The 16,668-nt window shown below is 44.4% G+C and overlaps 1 protein-coding gene across 5 annotated transcripts in view; it reads left to right on the plus strand.

The window, feature by feature from the left end:
- The window catches only part of DPF3 (double PHD fingers 3), a 166,544-nt gene extending 154,017 nt beyond the window's left edge, over positions 1 to 12,527 (plus strand). For 4 of the 5 annotated variants that reach the window (XM_076344743.1, XM_076344746.1, XM_076344745.1 and 1 more), the window contains 3 exons: positions 8,012 to 8,124; positions 9,457 to 9,538; positions 10,579 to 12,527. In XM_076344743.1, the coding sequence (XP_076200858.1) occupies positions 8,012 to 8,124; positions 9,457 to 9,538; positions 10,579 to 10,649 (266 nt within the window). In that variant the 3' untranslated portion in view covers positions 10,650 to 12,527. Of the gene's footprint in view, positions 1 to 7,188; positions 7,246 to 8,011; positions 8,125 to 9,456; positions 9,539 to 10,578 lie in introns of those variants that run through there. The other variant, XR_012995899.1, reaches the window with a different exon arrangement.
- Positions 12,528 to 16,668: the final 4,141 nt, after the last annotated feature.

A 16,668-nucleotide genomic window follows, 5' to 3' on the forward strand; every position in this document is an offset into this window, starting at 1 on the left:
GCCAGTTGATTGAAAGCTCTGTGGTGTGTGAGCTGGCCTGGCTGGGGAGCCTGCAGTGCATAGCGACGAGGTCGGAGCCGCGCCGGAGGTTTTTTTCCACTGCAGTTTGTTGAAGGGTAACAAAAATGTCCCCTGGGCAAAGGGGATGTTGGCTTTCCAGGTTGTGGTGATTCATCTTGTCTGGATAAGCAGCCTTCCTCCCACTTCCACATTTTCATCTCCATCTACCTCACCCCTACTTCGCTGTGCAACCAAATGCAAAACCTGCCCTGCATTGCGCAGGCGGTATTGCTGGGGGGGTCTTACGCAGCCGACCCCCGCGAGGTGTACCTGCTGGGCAGCATTAGCATTCGGTGCCCGTCCTACTGGCCAGTTCGCGCTCTATAAATGGGTTTATTCTCGTCATTAGGAGCTATGTCCCTGGCATATGGAGTCCGTGCGGTGCCTGCAGGCAGGTTTCCTTCCTGTTGGTGTTGGTAAGCAGCCCAAGTGCCTCCTGGCAATTAGCAGATCGTTACCCATAATGCGGTGCGCAGCGATGCAGCCTGGTGGGTTTTCTGGAGGTCACTCTGACCTAATTCACCCCCAGGAATTGTACAGCGCTGGCATGACTTACCAGTGCATTAACAAGCTGATGCTTCAGTACGAGGTTATTTGAGTGCTTCCACATTATATTTCCTAGGCAAGAAATAGCCATTTTGTCTAGCAGCCAACAGTAGCTAATAGGGGCTGGTCTAGAAGAGGAGGGAGCAGAGTGCTGGCTCCTTTTGAGATGGGACATCACGGGCGTGCTGCATTTCTTTTGGCTTTAATGTTGGGGGCCATTTCTGATCCCCGGGTTGCAAATGAGCAGAGCCCGGTTTGCCACCTTACTTCTGCGTTATCACAGCATCTTTGCAGTGAACTGAGCAGCGTGTGTCAGGCGTGTGCCTGAATCCCTGCTGCTCGGCCTTGGAGGGGAAGACAGAGGAGCAAGACCCTGCCCCAGATCTGCCCCAGATCTGCTGCAGCCCAAACCCCTTGACAATATGAAATGGAGGTGCAGATTTCAGCCCATCCCAGGCGGTTTTGGAGGGGCAGGTGTGCCTGGCCAAAGGGGGACCCACACACAGCAGTGGGCACCTCGGCCTGGCTCGTTCTCCCTCTGGCAAACCTGAGCCCAGAGCAGAGGGCCTGGCTGCAGTGTCACCAGCCCAAATCAGGGTGTTCCCCCAGGGCAGCGATTTGTACACCAAAGTTAATTGTTGGCAGTTTTTAGAGGCTTTTAAAATCTATAACTTCTGTTTTTAATTTCTCCCTGCTAAGATATGTATGGCTGGACTGTGCATACTGAGGAAGGGGGGCTATGCAGAGAAAGGTGCACACAAACCTATTGCAGTAAAACTATTTGAAAACATTTCTTAGGTAGTGTTCCTGTAAGACTTGTGGCATCTGCTACCAAGGGGATGGTGTGTGGGGAGAAAGTGATTTGACTGACAAACTGTTAGGATGCCCAGAATAACTCGATCCTGGCTTCTCTCTTTGCATGCTCTGGAGGTCACCCCCGAAGCCCACCCAGCTCCTCCCGCCGCCCTGTGCCAGACAGAGTTACTGTGCCCTGTCTGCGCCTAATCTCTGGGTGCATGTGTCTGTGTACGCACAGATCCTTCATTTTGTTTATGCATGTGAGCAGCCTTTGAGCCAAGCTTTGCTCTCGATGTACCCTCTGCAGCCCAGGCTCTTTGTCCTAGCTGATGCTCTTGATACTTAAAAATGTTTCAGAGGAAATTATGCAGTGTAGAGTCAAAGCTGGGAGCGAGTTGAGCTGGTGGGCGGACTTTCCTCAGGCAACAAAATTTTCCTGGGAGTGCCTCGAGATGAGGGGTGTTTTGGTAGGAGCTCACTCCCCCTGTGCCCTTTGGTGTTTGCATGGCTAAAGCAACAGCAGGGTAGTGCAGGAGAGCAAGCTGCAAGTGCCACCTTCCACGCCCCACCATTTTATAACTTCCTCGAGATATCTGGTGTTAATTGCTTTTAAACGCAGGTCTGTCCTGCTTTCAGTTCCCACTGACTCCAATTACACCTGCCTAACTGCGACTGGGGCTGAACCACTGTCTTTTGCACAGGGGTTTTATTTGTCCCTTGGGTGAACAATTGAAGCGGGTTCTCCTCTACCAGTGCTGAATATTCGAGCAATTGCTTGTAATTTATGTCTCTTTTTCCACTGGAACTGGCAGTACCGAGAAGCAAACCACCACCTCCGGAGTGCAGCTGGCTGCCAGTCCCGGGTGCTAATGCGGCAGAGTGCCCCTTCCCTTTCTGCGGGCTCGGTTTAAGCTCTGTCCGTGCTGGCCAGAACGACTATAGGGCCAGGAAATGAAATAATAGGAACTATAAGCTCTGCTACAGCTGAATGGTTTCAGAGCTCTATCAATTATTAAAGGCGTTAATTCTTCCACAATTACTGGCATATTGCGGCATATTAGATTAGAGGAAAGTTGGTCTCTGACCAAATCAGACTGACCAGCCTATTCACCGAGGCTCCGGAGTCCTTTCAGACTCACTTCTGTAGCAGAGTTGGCGGTGCTGGAACACAGTGCCTCGGACACTGGGAGAAACAGCCAGGTTTTCTCATTTCCATCAGGACGTAGAAATTCACGGTGGTAGTATTTCCTCTCCTCCTCTTCTGTCTAATAGTAATAAAACCCAATGGTGCCTACGAGTGAGACTTCCTTTTTTGTTTGTTTGCTTGTTTTTCTTAAGAAACTGGATTCAGCAGGGCTCTGTGCCGAAGGGGGTGAGACAAGAGCTCTTCACCTGCAGCCTCTGACACCCACCCCTGCCCTCGCCGCCAGGAGATCTGTTATATTTTTCTATAGTTAAATACTCCTGCTTCCCTGTATCGCAGAGGCACTGTGGCAGGTGGTGCCTTGGATCCTCACCCCACAAACACTTTTGAAGGTTTCTGTTCATGCCTACCTCCATTTAAGCAGGCAGGCATATGTCCCTGCATCGTAACGTCTTGACGTTGCAAGATGGGAAGGGCCAGGAAAATGCCAAGAGCTCCCCATCCTCATCCCTTAGTAACGTTTGGTCTTTTTCTGAGAGTTGCAGCTCCTTGAGCCCTGGGATTCTGGCAGAGCCAGGCCTTTTGGTGTGGCTGGATGGTTTGGGTTTTTAAGGGCCCTTTCTAATCCATCTGTTGTTGACACTACATACCTATAAGCATGCATTCTTAGACAGGCAAATGAGGGCTAAATTTTTATATCTTAACCATAAAATCATATCCCTTATTAGAATTACAACTTACTTTTCCTTTCTTTTGTACAAATAACGGTAATAATTCTGTCTAATGATGGCAGTGGTCATAACAATGCTTATTCAATCTTAGCAGGAGGAAATTTTGCAGTTTCTTTGCATGTAAAACTTCCATTATTTGGATGGTGTTCCTGTGACATAGGTCATTATATCTGTAATATGTATTTATAGTGGTTTAAAGACCTGAATAGTTTATGGAATAAATTCTGATGTGATATAGCCAGGAGCCCTGTGGGTTTTCATTTTGCTATTGATTAAAAAGCACACTACTACACAGTGAAAATAAGGGAAAGAATTGGAAACTGGGTGAAAATTCCTTTTACCCTATATAAATAATTTCACATTTGCTTTAAAAAAGGAGTCTTTGCTTATATTTTTCCCTCAAGATAATCTCTGCCTTTGTTTCAAAAAGGTTATTGATTGGATTGTTAACTTAAATAGTCTGTGGCGGGTGTGACAGAGCACATGGCTGCAATTAATCTTGCGATGCAGAATCCATTATTGAAGAAGCACTAATGAGCCGTTCTAAGGCCTTCACTGGTCACAGAGCGCCTGGGAGCAGCAGACTGCTCCTGCCCTTTAATGTCAGTTTTGGTCTTTAGTGTTATACAGCCAGTGTAAGCAGAAGTGATTTTTAGATTTTTTTTTTATTTATTTTATTTTTTGGGGTATTTAGGTTAAAATTTTCCTTACCAACAGTCTGCAATTGCACCAGGTGCGGAAGTCAAGAAATGGTCTCTTGACTGCGTTTGCCCCCTGCTCCTCTGACCAGATGTCTGGTGGACATAGCGTACAATTAAAGCCAGCGGCATGTGAAACACGGGTATCACTATAAAATATGGTCTCAGTCACAAGGTTCAGATCTAGAGGAGAGTTTCGACAAAGATGAGGGAGCTTTTAGGCCTGATCTATACTTTAAAATATTGCTTTAAGACAAAAGGATGAGCTGTTGGAAACCTTCTCACTGCAAGTTTTATTGTCTGTGTTGTTTACAGCTATTGTGGCATAGCAAAAGTTTAGGTAGAGAGTAGTTATGGTAGATTAGAAACTGTCGCTGTTAACGTATCACCTTCTCCTTCAACAGAACTGCTCCTGGGGTGTATTTTAGAGGTCTGTCTGTTGACTTTGGTGACACCATAAATACGGGTTACTTCTTCCCCCGTTAGCTCTGCGGAGCTGGTACAGACATGTGAGAGTGATCCAGGGTCTACCAGGGCTGAGCCACCACCTGAATTATTAACTGAGTTCCAGCTGCAGACTCTTTGCTGCACACCTTCGCTGTAGCACATGCCATTTATCTCAAGATTAGCAAAATAAGACTGTTTCTTCATCTTGACCACATAAGTGATGAAATTAAGCAAGAAAAACCTTTCCAGCTCTCTGGCTCGTGTGCTACCACAGTGTCTGTAACTTGAACCATATTTTGGACTGCTCTTTGTGTGAAGCAAAATTGTTTGTGAGCTGAACTAGCTTTTTTTTTTTTTAAGAGAATTTGAATCTACCTATAGTACCCCGCCGTATGCAGCTACAGGGCTTTGTCTTCAGGTATTCTGCCACAGAGGGAATGTGAAGAAGTGCTGTGATATGGAGCAGGGATGGTGTTCACTAATACTGCTCCAGGAAGTCTTGGACGTGTGAATTTTCTCATGGGTCATGAAAAACACTGGGTTTTGAACCAAAGTAGCAGGAAAATAGAGAGATTGTGAAGAAGGAGAGCAGGGAGGGCAGGAAAAAGCATTTTAATGTTTTGAGTATCTACTTACATGCTTGCCATATGCTACAGTGCCTCATCACGCTGCTGGCGTAAGTGGAAATAGTCTTTTCAACAACATTAGGTTAGGGTCATGGTACCACAAGGCGCATTGTTTAATGGAAAGAGGATCTGACTTGGAGGCTGAAGAAAGACATGTCCACGAGGAATTCTTTTTCCCTTAGACATGTCATAAGCCCTGGGCTAACAAGAGAGCAATCTGTGGCTATGCAGACATGGCTGTGGGCATTTGTTGGACTCTTTCATAGTCACAGCATTTGGAGAGAGAGGCCAATGGAGTGAATAAATTGGTATTTTTTTGCAAAAGAGTCTTGCATTGCTACTAAAAAGAAGCCACCATGGCCCTCACGCCAATATTAATATTTTCTAAGCGATCCGCAGCCCACAAAAGCCCATTTCTTTTAGGCTTGTGGTGGGTGTGGTTCTTAAGGGCTCTGCAAAATAGGATGGATCACTTCAAGGATGAGGCAGCATCGATAAGAGATGAAGCACAGAAAACCTGCAGAGGTGTTTTTGAGGCAAATGAGGAACAAGACAGTCAAGACTGATAGCTGGAAGAGAGCAGGAATGGCTGTGAAGGGACAGAGATAAAGTAATGAACAGAATCTGACCTTCATGTCATTTGAGAAAGGAAGAGTCTCTAGCTGGAGTCTCTGCAATGAGCAATGTGTGTACGCAAGCAAGTGAGCACGTGAATGTGTGTATGCATTTAGCTGTGATTTATTTCTGTAAGTTTGATTCCATTCTTTCTGTTTCTTTTCAAATGTGACTGAAGCTATTTAACTCTCTGATTAACTCACCTCCCTGTATGAGTTGTTTTCTGTGATGTATTCCAGCACTGTACAACCTTTCTGGAAGCCGACTTGCTGCCATTGGGATGAATTCCTCCCTGATGTGTAGTGTGGCACATTTGTTCTATTTACTGGTGTTGGAATGAGGTTCCGCGTTTGCTGTAAATCAGATCTGGAGGAACATTTCAGTGTCATGTCAGGTTCTGCTAGTTTGGTAGCATCAGAAATTATATGAGGGCCTCTCAGCAAGAAAAGGTATCATGTCACAAAATCTCCTTCTGCACTGTTGCGGTTTCAAGGTCCCTAGAATTTTAGTTTGGACTTGGTCCACTGTAAATCTCAGTAAAATCTGACTCTTGTTTTGTGCTGACATTTCAAGGGCTCCAAACCCCAGTGATCTTCTTAGCCAATCTGAGCTCATCAGTACTGTCAAAACATTTCTTTATTCAAAGGCTTAAGAGTGATATGAACAATGTCATTGATCCCTCCTTCCTTAAATATCTCCTTTATTTTCTATTCAATTTCCTTAATAACTTATGTACACACATTTCTTTGCTGGACAGGCTTAGTTTTCGTATCACTACCATGTGAATATAACTGGAAAACAAAATCCTTATTACACCATTTGGTGGTATCATGGGCACATAAAGGAAATATATTCCCTACAGCATTATTGCCTTACCCAGCAATTCTCAGCAACTGTTTGCTTCACTAGCTAGAAAATATAGAAGCTTCTTGTAGGGTGGTGATGGGTGATGCGACGACACAGCAAAATACCGCTGATAGGTCTGGTAATGAAGATAGCGCATCTATGCCCACATCTACCATAGCCGTGCCTTTTTTTCTTAATGGAGAAGCAGCATTTCTTTCTCCACTCTTAAAAAGACATTTAGGCTGGTGGAGGTGGAAAAGATTTTTTCCTACCCTTTGGCTGTAGTCTAAGAACAGCAGATCGGCTAGAAGTGAAAAACCCGCGCGCACCTGATGGTGTAAGGTTCTAGAAGTAGCACACGATAGTGCTGGATGTGCGTACCTGTATTTCTAGTTTTTTTATAGATGAGCAATTGGCTATCCCCGCCCCATGTCCCCCGCCCCCAACTATGCACAGTATTAATGCTTACATGTGTCAGAGAGGGATGCTAAATACAGGGCTTTCCAAGAAGGCAAGCAATAGATTATTACAGGTGACTTAGGGACTGCCTCAGCCTGATAGGGGTGGTTTGGGAATACAGTACTTTGTTTCAGCGGTATATTTTTCTTGTTTTGTTTTGCAGAAGGAACACTGATCCTACCTTTGGTTTGTTTGTTTGTTTGTATTTTCCCCTCCAGAAAGCCCATTGCTGACCCTGCTACTGTGATACCGCTGTTTTGCAAAGCTGGAGTCGACACGCATGTAGGGGCGGGGGTTGTAACTCTGGCAATTTGTCCTTCCTGATTAGATGTGACTGTTCTGCTAGCTTTCCCTTCTTTATTCCTTTCATTTAGTTCGTTGTGGGAGTTGGCTTGGGTTTTTTTCCTTTCGGTTTCTTGTTTTGATCCTGGAAGGTTAGCTGTGCAATTTGGTTTCTTCTGTGCCAACCAACTTTAGTGGCAGAGCTCTTAAAAAAATTAAAAGCTGTATCCCTCCATCCTGTCTTGCTTCTTCTCTGTACACTACTGCTTCCATTTAAGCAAAGTTTACAGAATTGCTCCACCTATTTGGACGCCAGGCAGGGAAGCTCTGAAATGGAGAACAACCTCATTTCCACCAGGTCCTTCGGTCCGGTCGAAACAACGCTAATTGAAGCTGTAGTCCAATTTCTATTAAGATGGATGGGCTGTCTCTGAAATTGGGTTTGTTTCTGATTTCATCCTTTCTCTTGTTTTCTTTCCAAAAAAAGCCCCACAAAAACCAAACCCAAAGCCAAACCCTTTTTAAGAGCTCTGAATAAAACTGCTTTGCCAATGGGGAATGGGTGGGGATGACTCTGATTTTCTCTTGTGCCCGGCAGCGAAAGGGTTAATGCCTGCTTTCCTCTTTGATATCTGTTAGTTGCAGCCCATGTTGTGATCAGTCCATGTCCATGTGCGTTTTGTTCCCAAATTTAATACCGGTTAATTAACAAGCAATAAGTGAGCCTTAACAATGACAGTTGTTTTCAATCTTCCTCAGGACACCCGACCTGCCTGCAGTTCACCACAAACATGACAGAGGCGGTTAAAACCTATCAGTGGCAGTGCATTGAGTGCAAATCTTGCAGCCTTTGTGGGACCTCTGAGAACGATGTGAGTTCATTTACCTTTTCATGCAAATAAATGTCACTGCAAGCTACTGTCATGCCCGCCCTTGAGGAGCATGTGGCAATGGTGTGGGTCATGGCTTTACTGCTGCTTCCATACGTCCCCGAGGAAAAGCCACCCTGAGAGCAGAGACGGGCTTCTCCCCAGTGCCCCCATTCAGCCGTCGGTCTCTGCTGAAATCACCACGTGTATCATGTAGGGCCACTTAAGATGGCAATACTTGTGGTTTTTATGCTTATTCAATAGCAATTACCTGGAGGCCATAAACTCATGTCGCGGGGAGCTGCAAAAGAGTGGTATTTTCAATATGGTGATCAGGAGTAAATGTGAATAGGTGATAACCCGAGAGATGGCAGGTATGTTTCTTCTGTCCCTGATTTTGCCTGCCTTCTTGGCATGACTTTTTAATCTTAATTATAAGACTTGGGAAACATGAAAGCATTTGAACTGGGATGGCTAGGCTCCGCTCTAGTCACGTAATCACCTATCCCAGTGATTTCTAAACCATGATCCAGAGCCTGCAGCTGAACAGTGTCCTCTCTGCGGGGTTTTCAGTTCAAATCTGATGGTAAGGGTCCTTGGTAGTCTGTGAGAAACTTGGAGAATTGACAGTGGCTGGAGAACTTTGGAGGCGATCGGCTAAGACTACATTCCCTATAGCAGAATAAATTTGAAGCCTGAGGTTTTGTTTTGCTTTAGCAGTAAATAAGGAAATCTGAAAACAGGGAGCTGTTCTGTGTTAGGAGTCATGGGATACTTCAGAGAAAGTTTTTCCCCAAAAAAGTATGAAAGAGCTGCAGACCGTATGGTGGGATCATGTCATTTCCATCGGTTTCACAGAGCATTCGCTACTCAGCTGAGTTTTGAAGAACTAGCTAAGTCCAGGCTTTTGATGAGAAAGGTTTCCCCTGGAGGGAGGAAATCCAGCATGTGGGCACATTGGAGCCCAGCAAAGTGGGGATGCCTGTCCTCTTCTCTCAGTACAGCATATCCCTGGCCTAACAGCTTTTGCTCCTGCATCATGAGGCCACCTTGGAGAGGAAGTCTTCCATCTCTCAGATTTTCCAGTTAGAAACTGAACTGCCTTTGTGATGAGAAGGGTGGTGGTTGATCTTGGACGCAAAAACGTGATGCCTTTTATGTTCCCAATAGTATCTTAGTCTCTATGTTGCAGCTCTGCTTTCCTAGCTGAGCACTGCTGGTTACCATGCTTATGTTTTCATCTTGGCAAGAGACTAATTTACATCATTTTCTCTCTCTCCTCTCCTCTCCTTCTCTCCCTGTTTCCCTACTGTCTCCCCAACAACCCTGCCTCAGGACCAGCTGCTCTTCTGTGATGACTGTGACCGTGGCTATCATATGTATTGCTTGAATCCACCAGTCTTTGAGCCCCCAGAAGGTAACGTGTTAGAAATCTGCTTGGAAAGTCCTTGTGGAGAAGGGAAGAATTTCAGAAAGGTGGCCTGGGCCATGCAGAGTTATGGAAGCAGTAGCAAAGCAGAGGCAGGTAGCAGTGGAAAGAAAGAAAATTAATAGACGTGGAGGTCTAGTGTGATCTGAGATGCCCTATGTAATCTTGCCTGGTGTCTACCTCCTCTTCCAGGACATGGCTCTTTCGCGGGTCATGGGTACCTTTGGATGTCCCAGATGGCATTGGACACCTCAATTTAGTCAACTGAATTGAGCTCCTGTGAACTGTGACTTTGGACTTCCTAAGAAGTCAAAGTCCCAGAGAGAAAGCCCAGACAGGGAGGTCCTCTCTGGAATAGCTGAGAGTCTGTTGCCAAGAGACTGAATTAAGAGGAATGACCTTCCTCGTTGTCCGGTCTGTCTGTGCCTCAGAAGGGTGAGAGCTTTATAGTCTGTATTGCATTTGGTATGTAGTTCTGTCCTCTGCAGGGGATTCAATCTGAATGTACTACAACTGGTTGTAAGTTTGTCACTTGGGTGGGGAGCTGAGGAAATAGTCCCTTACCATTATTGATTGACTAAAATCTGCAGAGAGTGGTAGAATTGGAGAAGGAGACGTGCAAGTGCAAATGACTGTGGTTTACATGAGGGGCAAGACAAGAATAATTACAAATCAATCATGCATTCAGGAGCTAAATGTTTGTAACTTTGATAAAGCGGAAACTAAATCAGGAGGAGAAAATTTTGAAATGAAGCTAATAATTAGCTAAAGGTTTCTGTTTGATTGGGAAGTGGTGTATTGAATGTACGAAAATATAAAACACCTAGTGGCAATGCACACCCCAGCTGTGTTGTAACTTGTGTAGAGAGCCTATGTACACAACACCAAGGGCAGCAGAGCCTGCTTCAGAAAAATACAGGCATTCCAATGTTAGGCATATTTGATATCCTGTTCAAGCCGATCTTGACATAAACTCTGAGTGCCTGGATTTGATGTCATTCCTATAAGAAGGATTTCTTCATTTGCAGGGAGCTGGAGCTGTCATTTGTGCCGGGAGCTGCTCAGAGAAAGAGCATCAGCTTTTGGCTTCCAGGCCTGAGGAGCTCCAGCAGTCAAGAAACACTTTGGTCCTGGTGTTGCCATACCAGCACACAGTTCCCATCCAGAACACAAAGACACAACCCACATCAAAATGAACAGACACTCAAATACAGGAAGAGGTATCTGTGGTATTCACTGTTACTAATGCTGTGCCTCCTGGGCTCTACTAGAAGGATCATGTACTTTCCCGATGCTCCGGATGAAATCTCTTCACTGCTATGCATGGTTGCTGCTTACCGTTACGGGCTCACATGCATTCTAGAAGGGGGAGGGTTGTTATATCGACATGGAGAAGTCAATTTTGTGTGGCCTTGTGCTTTCTGTTTAGTCTTCTTTTTAAAGAAGAAGTAATAAGATCTCTCCCAAGCAATTATTGGTGAGTACTACTTTGGCTGGGAGCAGCACCAGTTGTTTCTCTTCACAGGCTTGACTGGAAATCTCTTTACTGCAACCACTTTGTATTCGCAGGGGGCTTTGAGAGTTGCATTAGTTCAAGACTTCTCAGGTCATGAACAACACATTGTCACTGAGAGAAGCACTGATCAAAAATTTTTGGGGTGACACTTTATCCCTTGGATCAAATGCTTTGGTTTGGCAGATCTTTAGAAGTCTAGTTTTAGTATCTGAAGGAAGAACAGTACCAGTATGTACACACAGAGATGCTTAGAAAAGCCTACCGTCTTTGGTATTTCGGGATATTCAGGCACACTGTCCCACTGCAGTGCCAGCATCCAGTCCAGACTCATAATTTTATTTTTGTTCAGAAAATTGTGAATGGTTGTGTATGTAACTGACTTGCTGTTTAGCTCAGAAAACTGAACAAAAGAAAAACATCATCTTAAGTTGATTGTAGAAAATAAAACTGTCAGTTTTCTGAGCAATCTAAAGTAAGCTGCAAAAAGGAACAACTTTGGCTTAGGGACAAATGAAGCACTTTTGATTAATTTTTTGAAATTTCTAAACTAAAATGTTCTGCAATTGAAAGTTCCATTTTATTCAGGGAATTGCCTAATCAGGAATTCCAGCATTTCCAAAGTGTTACTGTTTTTTATCAAAGTAATTATCAAGATCTAGCTGAATTTTCAAATAACTTTGCCCCCAAATTATCTACAACCACATTTTTGGCAAATGTGATAATTTGGAAAAAAACTTTCCCCAGCTCTAAAGAAGGGAATAATTTACTGAACCTAATATGAAAAGAAAGATTTTCATAATGATTTTAAAATTTAAATAGAAATAGTTGTACTTCATTTAAACAAACCTCTACATGTGAAATGGAGAAACATTAAGCAAGAGCATCAATTGAAAAAATATTATTACAGTTGAGTCTCTTTGAATAATTTAAGACATCACTAGGAGGACAAGTGAGTACATTAAAGAATTTTTACCAGATACATCTTTAAGGTTAAAAACCTGCAACTCCCCGAACTGTTGAATAGCCCAGAATGACCATTTTCTTGAGTATGATGTATATTACTTTCTATGCATAGATTTAAGTGGTTTTATAATATAAATTTAGCAAGAGTCCCAAGCAGCATGTGACTCAGGTTGCTTGTACAAGTAGGTAAGGACACTGAAGATTATATTTGGCATATTTATATTGGTTGAAACTTGTCCGCAAAATTAAATGTCCCCGAACACTTGAACGGATGTTGTGAAAGACTATCAGTGAGCTAATTTTTCTTCCTTCTCCTGCTGATTACACTTAGTTAGCATGAGTTATACTGACCTAATGCACTTTCCCTCATTATTTAGACACTTTCTTCACCTTCTGCGTTTTGTTCAGCTTGCACCCTGAACGTAGCCATGTCAGCTGCTAGATTCTCCCATGTACTGTTGCAGCCTCTTCTCAGGCTGCAGCAGGAGTATTTTAACCTGTTAGAAAAAGGCTTTATTAAGTTTTAGAAAGTATTTATCCTAGTCGTATTGGACCAAATCTCTTCCAGAGCAGCTGCACCAGCTGCCTGTGAAATTCATTCAATATCTTAGGCTTTCCATGTGACGGCCCCGGAGATGAGCTGAGAGTACAAAGAAATTTGAGCGTCAGGTGCGGGGAGGGTAAAGCGGGAACCTGTGGACCTGCATTAGGTGTCTGGAAACTGTTGGGACAAAACTCTAGAAAAAATGTAAAATGAAGCGTCTTCCTCCCAATCTGAAACTGCCCTGGGGAGCACTTGGGGGCCACAGCTCACCCACGTGAGCATTTGCACCCGTCTGTTGGTGTGGTCGAACCCTGCTGACCTGGCACTTCAGGACCATCGCACAGTTCAGGCTGATACAAATTCCTGTTGCTGTTGTGGCCAGGAGCGCAGGTATGTATTCACCAGGACACTGCTGGGCTCTCTCATGGAAGGTGAGTGTGTTGGCAAGAGGGACAGGAGCTGAGAAGCGTGTGCACTGGAGGAAAGTTTTGTGGTGGTGCTGGGGGTGGGAGCAGCAGAGGTGGGTTAGTGTTTGGGCTGGTGCTCAGCTACCAGGCCTGCTGGGCTTAGGGAGCTCCGTCATAAAAATGGCCATCGCCTTCCAGTTTCCTAGTATTTGCATTGACCTTGGGAGAGGAGTAGGACAATGTCTGCATTATCAAATGGAGAGGAAAATGCATATTGTTTTAGCCAGTGTGTTAGGGAGACAGTGGTGGCTCATCACGTAAGTCTCAGGTAGCCCTGTTGGTGGGACTGGCTGGTACAGAAAGTCAGTGCTCTCCATCCCTGTGATGGAGACAGTGCTAAATGAGCTGTGCTCTGCACGCACACCTGCTTTCCTCTTTTGTGGTTTTGATCCATAGTGCTGACTGTTTCCTCCTCCCACGACCGTTCTGCAGTGAACAGTGTCTTTCATGTTTGGAAATATTCCTCAGTTGCCTTGCTGAAGTTTATCACTAATAAGATATGATGGAAGGAGAGATTGCTAGATCTTCAACAGCAAAATATTGTTTGCCATTTGAAATCGGTGTAATAAGGTACTTACACACAGTGGTCCAGCTGCGTTTCATCTCCTCAGCTTTGTGCTGTGTCGCTGTGTAGCCAGGCAGCTCCAGGTAACTTTGGCAGCAGATGGGGTGCCAGCTCCCCCATGCTGAGAACTTCCTCCAGCTACAGCCTCCCTTCTTCACTAGCTCGGTCTAAGATAAGGGGCTGGGACGGACCTCTCAGTGACATTTTTAGAATGCATTCAGAGCCATACGTCTTGGCACACTTTAGAAATATTAATCGATCCACCAAGCAAACAATGCTGTACCTGCTTTACTGAGATGTGGAGAGGTTGTGGCACAGCCATCGGGGTGAGGAAGAGTTTAGAAACTCTGAGAACTGTTTCCCTGTCACCTGGTACCCCCTTGGGGACAGCCTTCCTGCATGACTGTTGGTGTGAACTACTTGAGCGACTCCATCCGCTGTCAGGCAAATCTTGAAACCACTTGTAGCAGCGATCTGGTCTGGGCAGCAAACAGCGTGAGGACTCCAACTCTGTATGCTTCTCTCTCTTTCTACGGCAGGACGTGCAAGTTTGTTGGCAGCCCTTGAGGTGATCAAACTCTGGCGTATTTCAAAACTCTTCTGTCTAGGCAAGGCAAGCAATATTTTAGCACAAATCAGGGCCAACTACAATGGGAGATGGTAGAGCCTGCATCCCTTGAAGTCTTCAGATCAAGAATGGGCAGCTTCCCAGAAGACGTATTTTAGTTAAACACAATCTTAGTTAATCACAGGAATGTCTGACTAAAAAAGACTTGTGTTATAGAGGAAGTCAGGCTGGATGATGTAATTGGTCTTCCTGTCCGTATTATAAAAACAGATGTTTACTGTGGGAGAGGATGTATTTAAATACAAGCTGTGTCTGCATAATGGCCTTAAAGTATGTTAGTTAAACATATTCATGGGATCCTTCTCATTTTTAACCCATTTTGGATAACCTAAAAAAGGTCAGTTATAGAAAATCGGCTTTACTGATGCAGTAAATTGCGCATTACCTCTTTCACGCCCACGAGGGCAGCTACATTGGCGTTAGCTACCTCAAGCTGTTCCAGAGACTGAACAATTCAGACTATATTGCATGAAACCATGGCTTGGTTCTGGCTTTCCCTCCACCACATTTGTGTGATGTGTTGCCCAGTTTTCTGCCCCATGGTGGGGAGACTGGCTGGGGAGGGGAGCTGCTGCAGTGGCAGCCTCGGAAACCAGAGGGGTGGAGAAATGGTCACAAAAAGGGGGTGCATCCAAATCGTACCACTGAGGAGGTGAGCTCATGTTACCGTCACAGAGCCTCCCCTGTAGCTCGGAAAAGGCAATATCTTTAAGAAACACGAGATGGGTCCCATTCTGCCTCCAAACTGTACTTCCATAGATGTGTCTTTGGACTGAGTTTACAGCATTTCTGTAAACGTACTTTAGGCCAGTTCTTGAGCTAGGAAAGCCACCATTAAGTGTGTTCTTTTGAAGCAAATTTTGCTCTAAATAACTTTGAAATAATTATTTCTCAGCTTTCTTTAAAAGGAGCTTAGTAAATTCTGCCCCAAAGGAAGACTCTGCCGCACCGTGCAGCGTTATGGGACTGTTGCATGTTCTTTACACCTACAGCATGTGTTTTGACAGGGGTCATTTAGGAGGTGAGGAGTGGATGGGGACAGGAAGGAGTATTAATTAAGCTTGTCACTGCCGGAGGGATAGTGTGCATTGTGTACAAGGAAATTCCAGGTAGAGCTGGGCATGATTTTTCTGTGTAGAATAAATTTATTTTTAAAAAATGTGCTTTTGAGAGCACCACAATTATTCACATATCCAAGTTCAATCTGGCAAATTATTTCATACAAAAAATCTGGGGGGAATATCGGAAGAGTTGAAAATGCTTGTTTCAATCCTTTTAGAATGAATCACTTCAATATTTGAAATTCAAAGTTAATTTAATTTCAAAATAAAATAATTAAATAGCCTTCATTTGACATAAAACATTTAATGTGGGGCTCAAAAGTATTTCAGGTCTATTTGAATTGAGATTTTCCAAATTTTCCTATTTAGTGTCATACCCACCACTGTGTATCTGGTTAATTCAGTTCCAGCATGTCAAGAAATTGCATTAGAGAAAACTACAGTATGTACTTAAAACAAAGTTAGCAGCTATGGAGGAATAGGAATCTTTAACATGATGCAACTGGTTCGTCTAAAAGTAAAAGAAGATAAATAAAATGGAGAAATATGTAATCTTGAATGCTAGGAGCACTTTCTTAGAGTGAGACATCTTGGTTGGTCTTACTTGTCTGTCTGTCTATCTAATCAGTTGGCAATGCCAACTGTTAGTCTATAAAACTGTCTTTCAGAGCAGAAGGGAGAAATGCTTTATATTTTCCCGATATATAAAAAAACTGGACAAAGCAACAAAGACTATATTGGGAAAAATTTGGCACCAGTCTGGGAGGGCAGAAAATGCAAATCTTATGGAGGAGATGATTAAAAGATGGATTGTCTTGTCAATTTTGTTATAGGAGGCTGCAGGTTGGACAAGAGGAGATCCTCACCTGAAATTTTAGCAGTCGACCAGATCTATATTTTTGTGAAAATACGTTCTGTGGAAAGGAGCAGGCAGGCAGGACAGGAAAGCCCTCTTCTCTAGCTAGTCCTGGGTTTGTTATGATCTTAACATCTCATACTTTTGCATGATATACTGCACGGCAGGACAAGGGAAGTATGCATTAATTTTCTTTAGGCAGCCGGACAGGGTGACCACCACTGCTGGGGCAGGAGCAGGTGGGTGCTGCCCCTCTCCTGCCCCGGCCCCCACAACAAGAGGTGTCTGCAGAAACAACCCGCAGGCAAACAGGCAGAGATTCTCACGTACTCATTGCCGTACTTAGGCCTGGGTTAACAACAGCTGACCCGAATGGGAGGCAGCCCGTCCAGCAGAGCTGCTAGTTGTGCCAGGCTGCCCGCCGGCATGGAGAGTCAGAGCTGCTCTGAGGTTATCTGGAAGCGTGACATTTCACTGCACCTAAGCGGAGTTATAAAGTGCAAGGTTTATTTCCACTT

Source organism: Aptenodytes patagonicus, chromosome 7, assembly GCF_965638725.1.
Source record: "Aptenodytes patagonicus chromosome 7, bAptPat1.pri.cur, whole genome shotgun sequence".
Classification (NCBI taxonomy): Eukaryota; Metazoa; Chordata; class Aves; order Sphenisciformes; family Spheniscidae; genus Aptenodytes; species Aptenodytes patagonicus.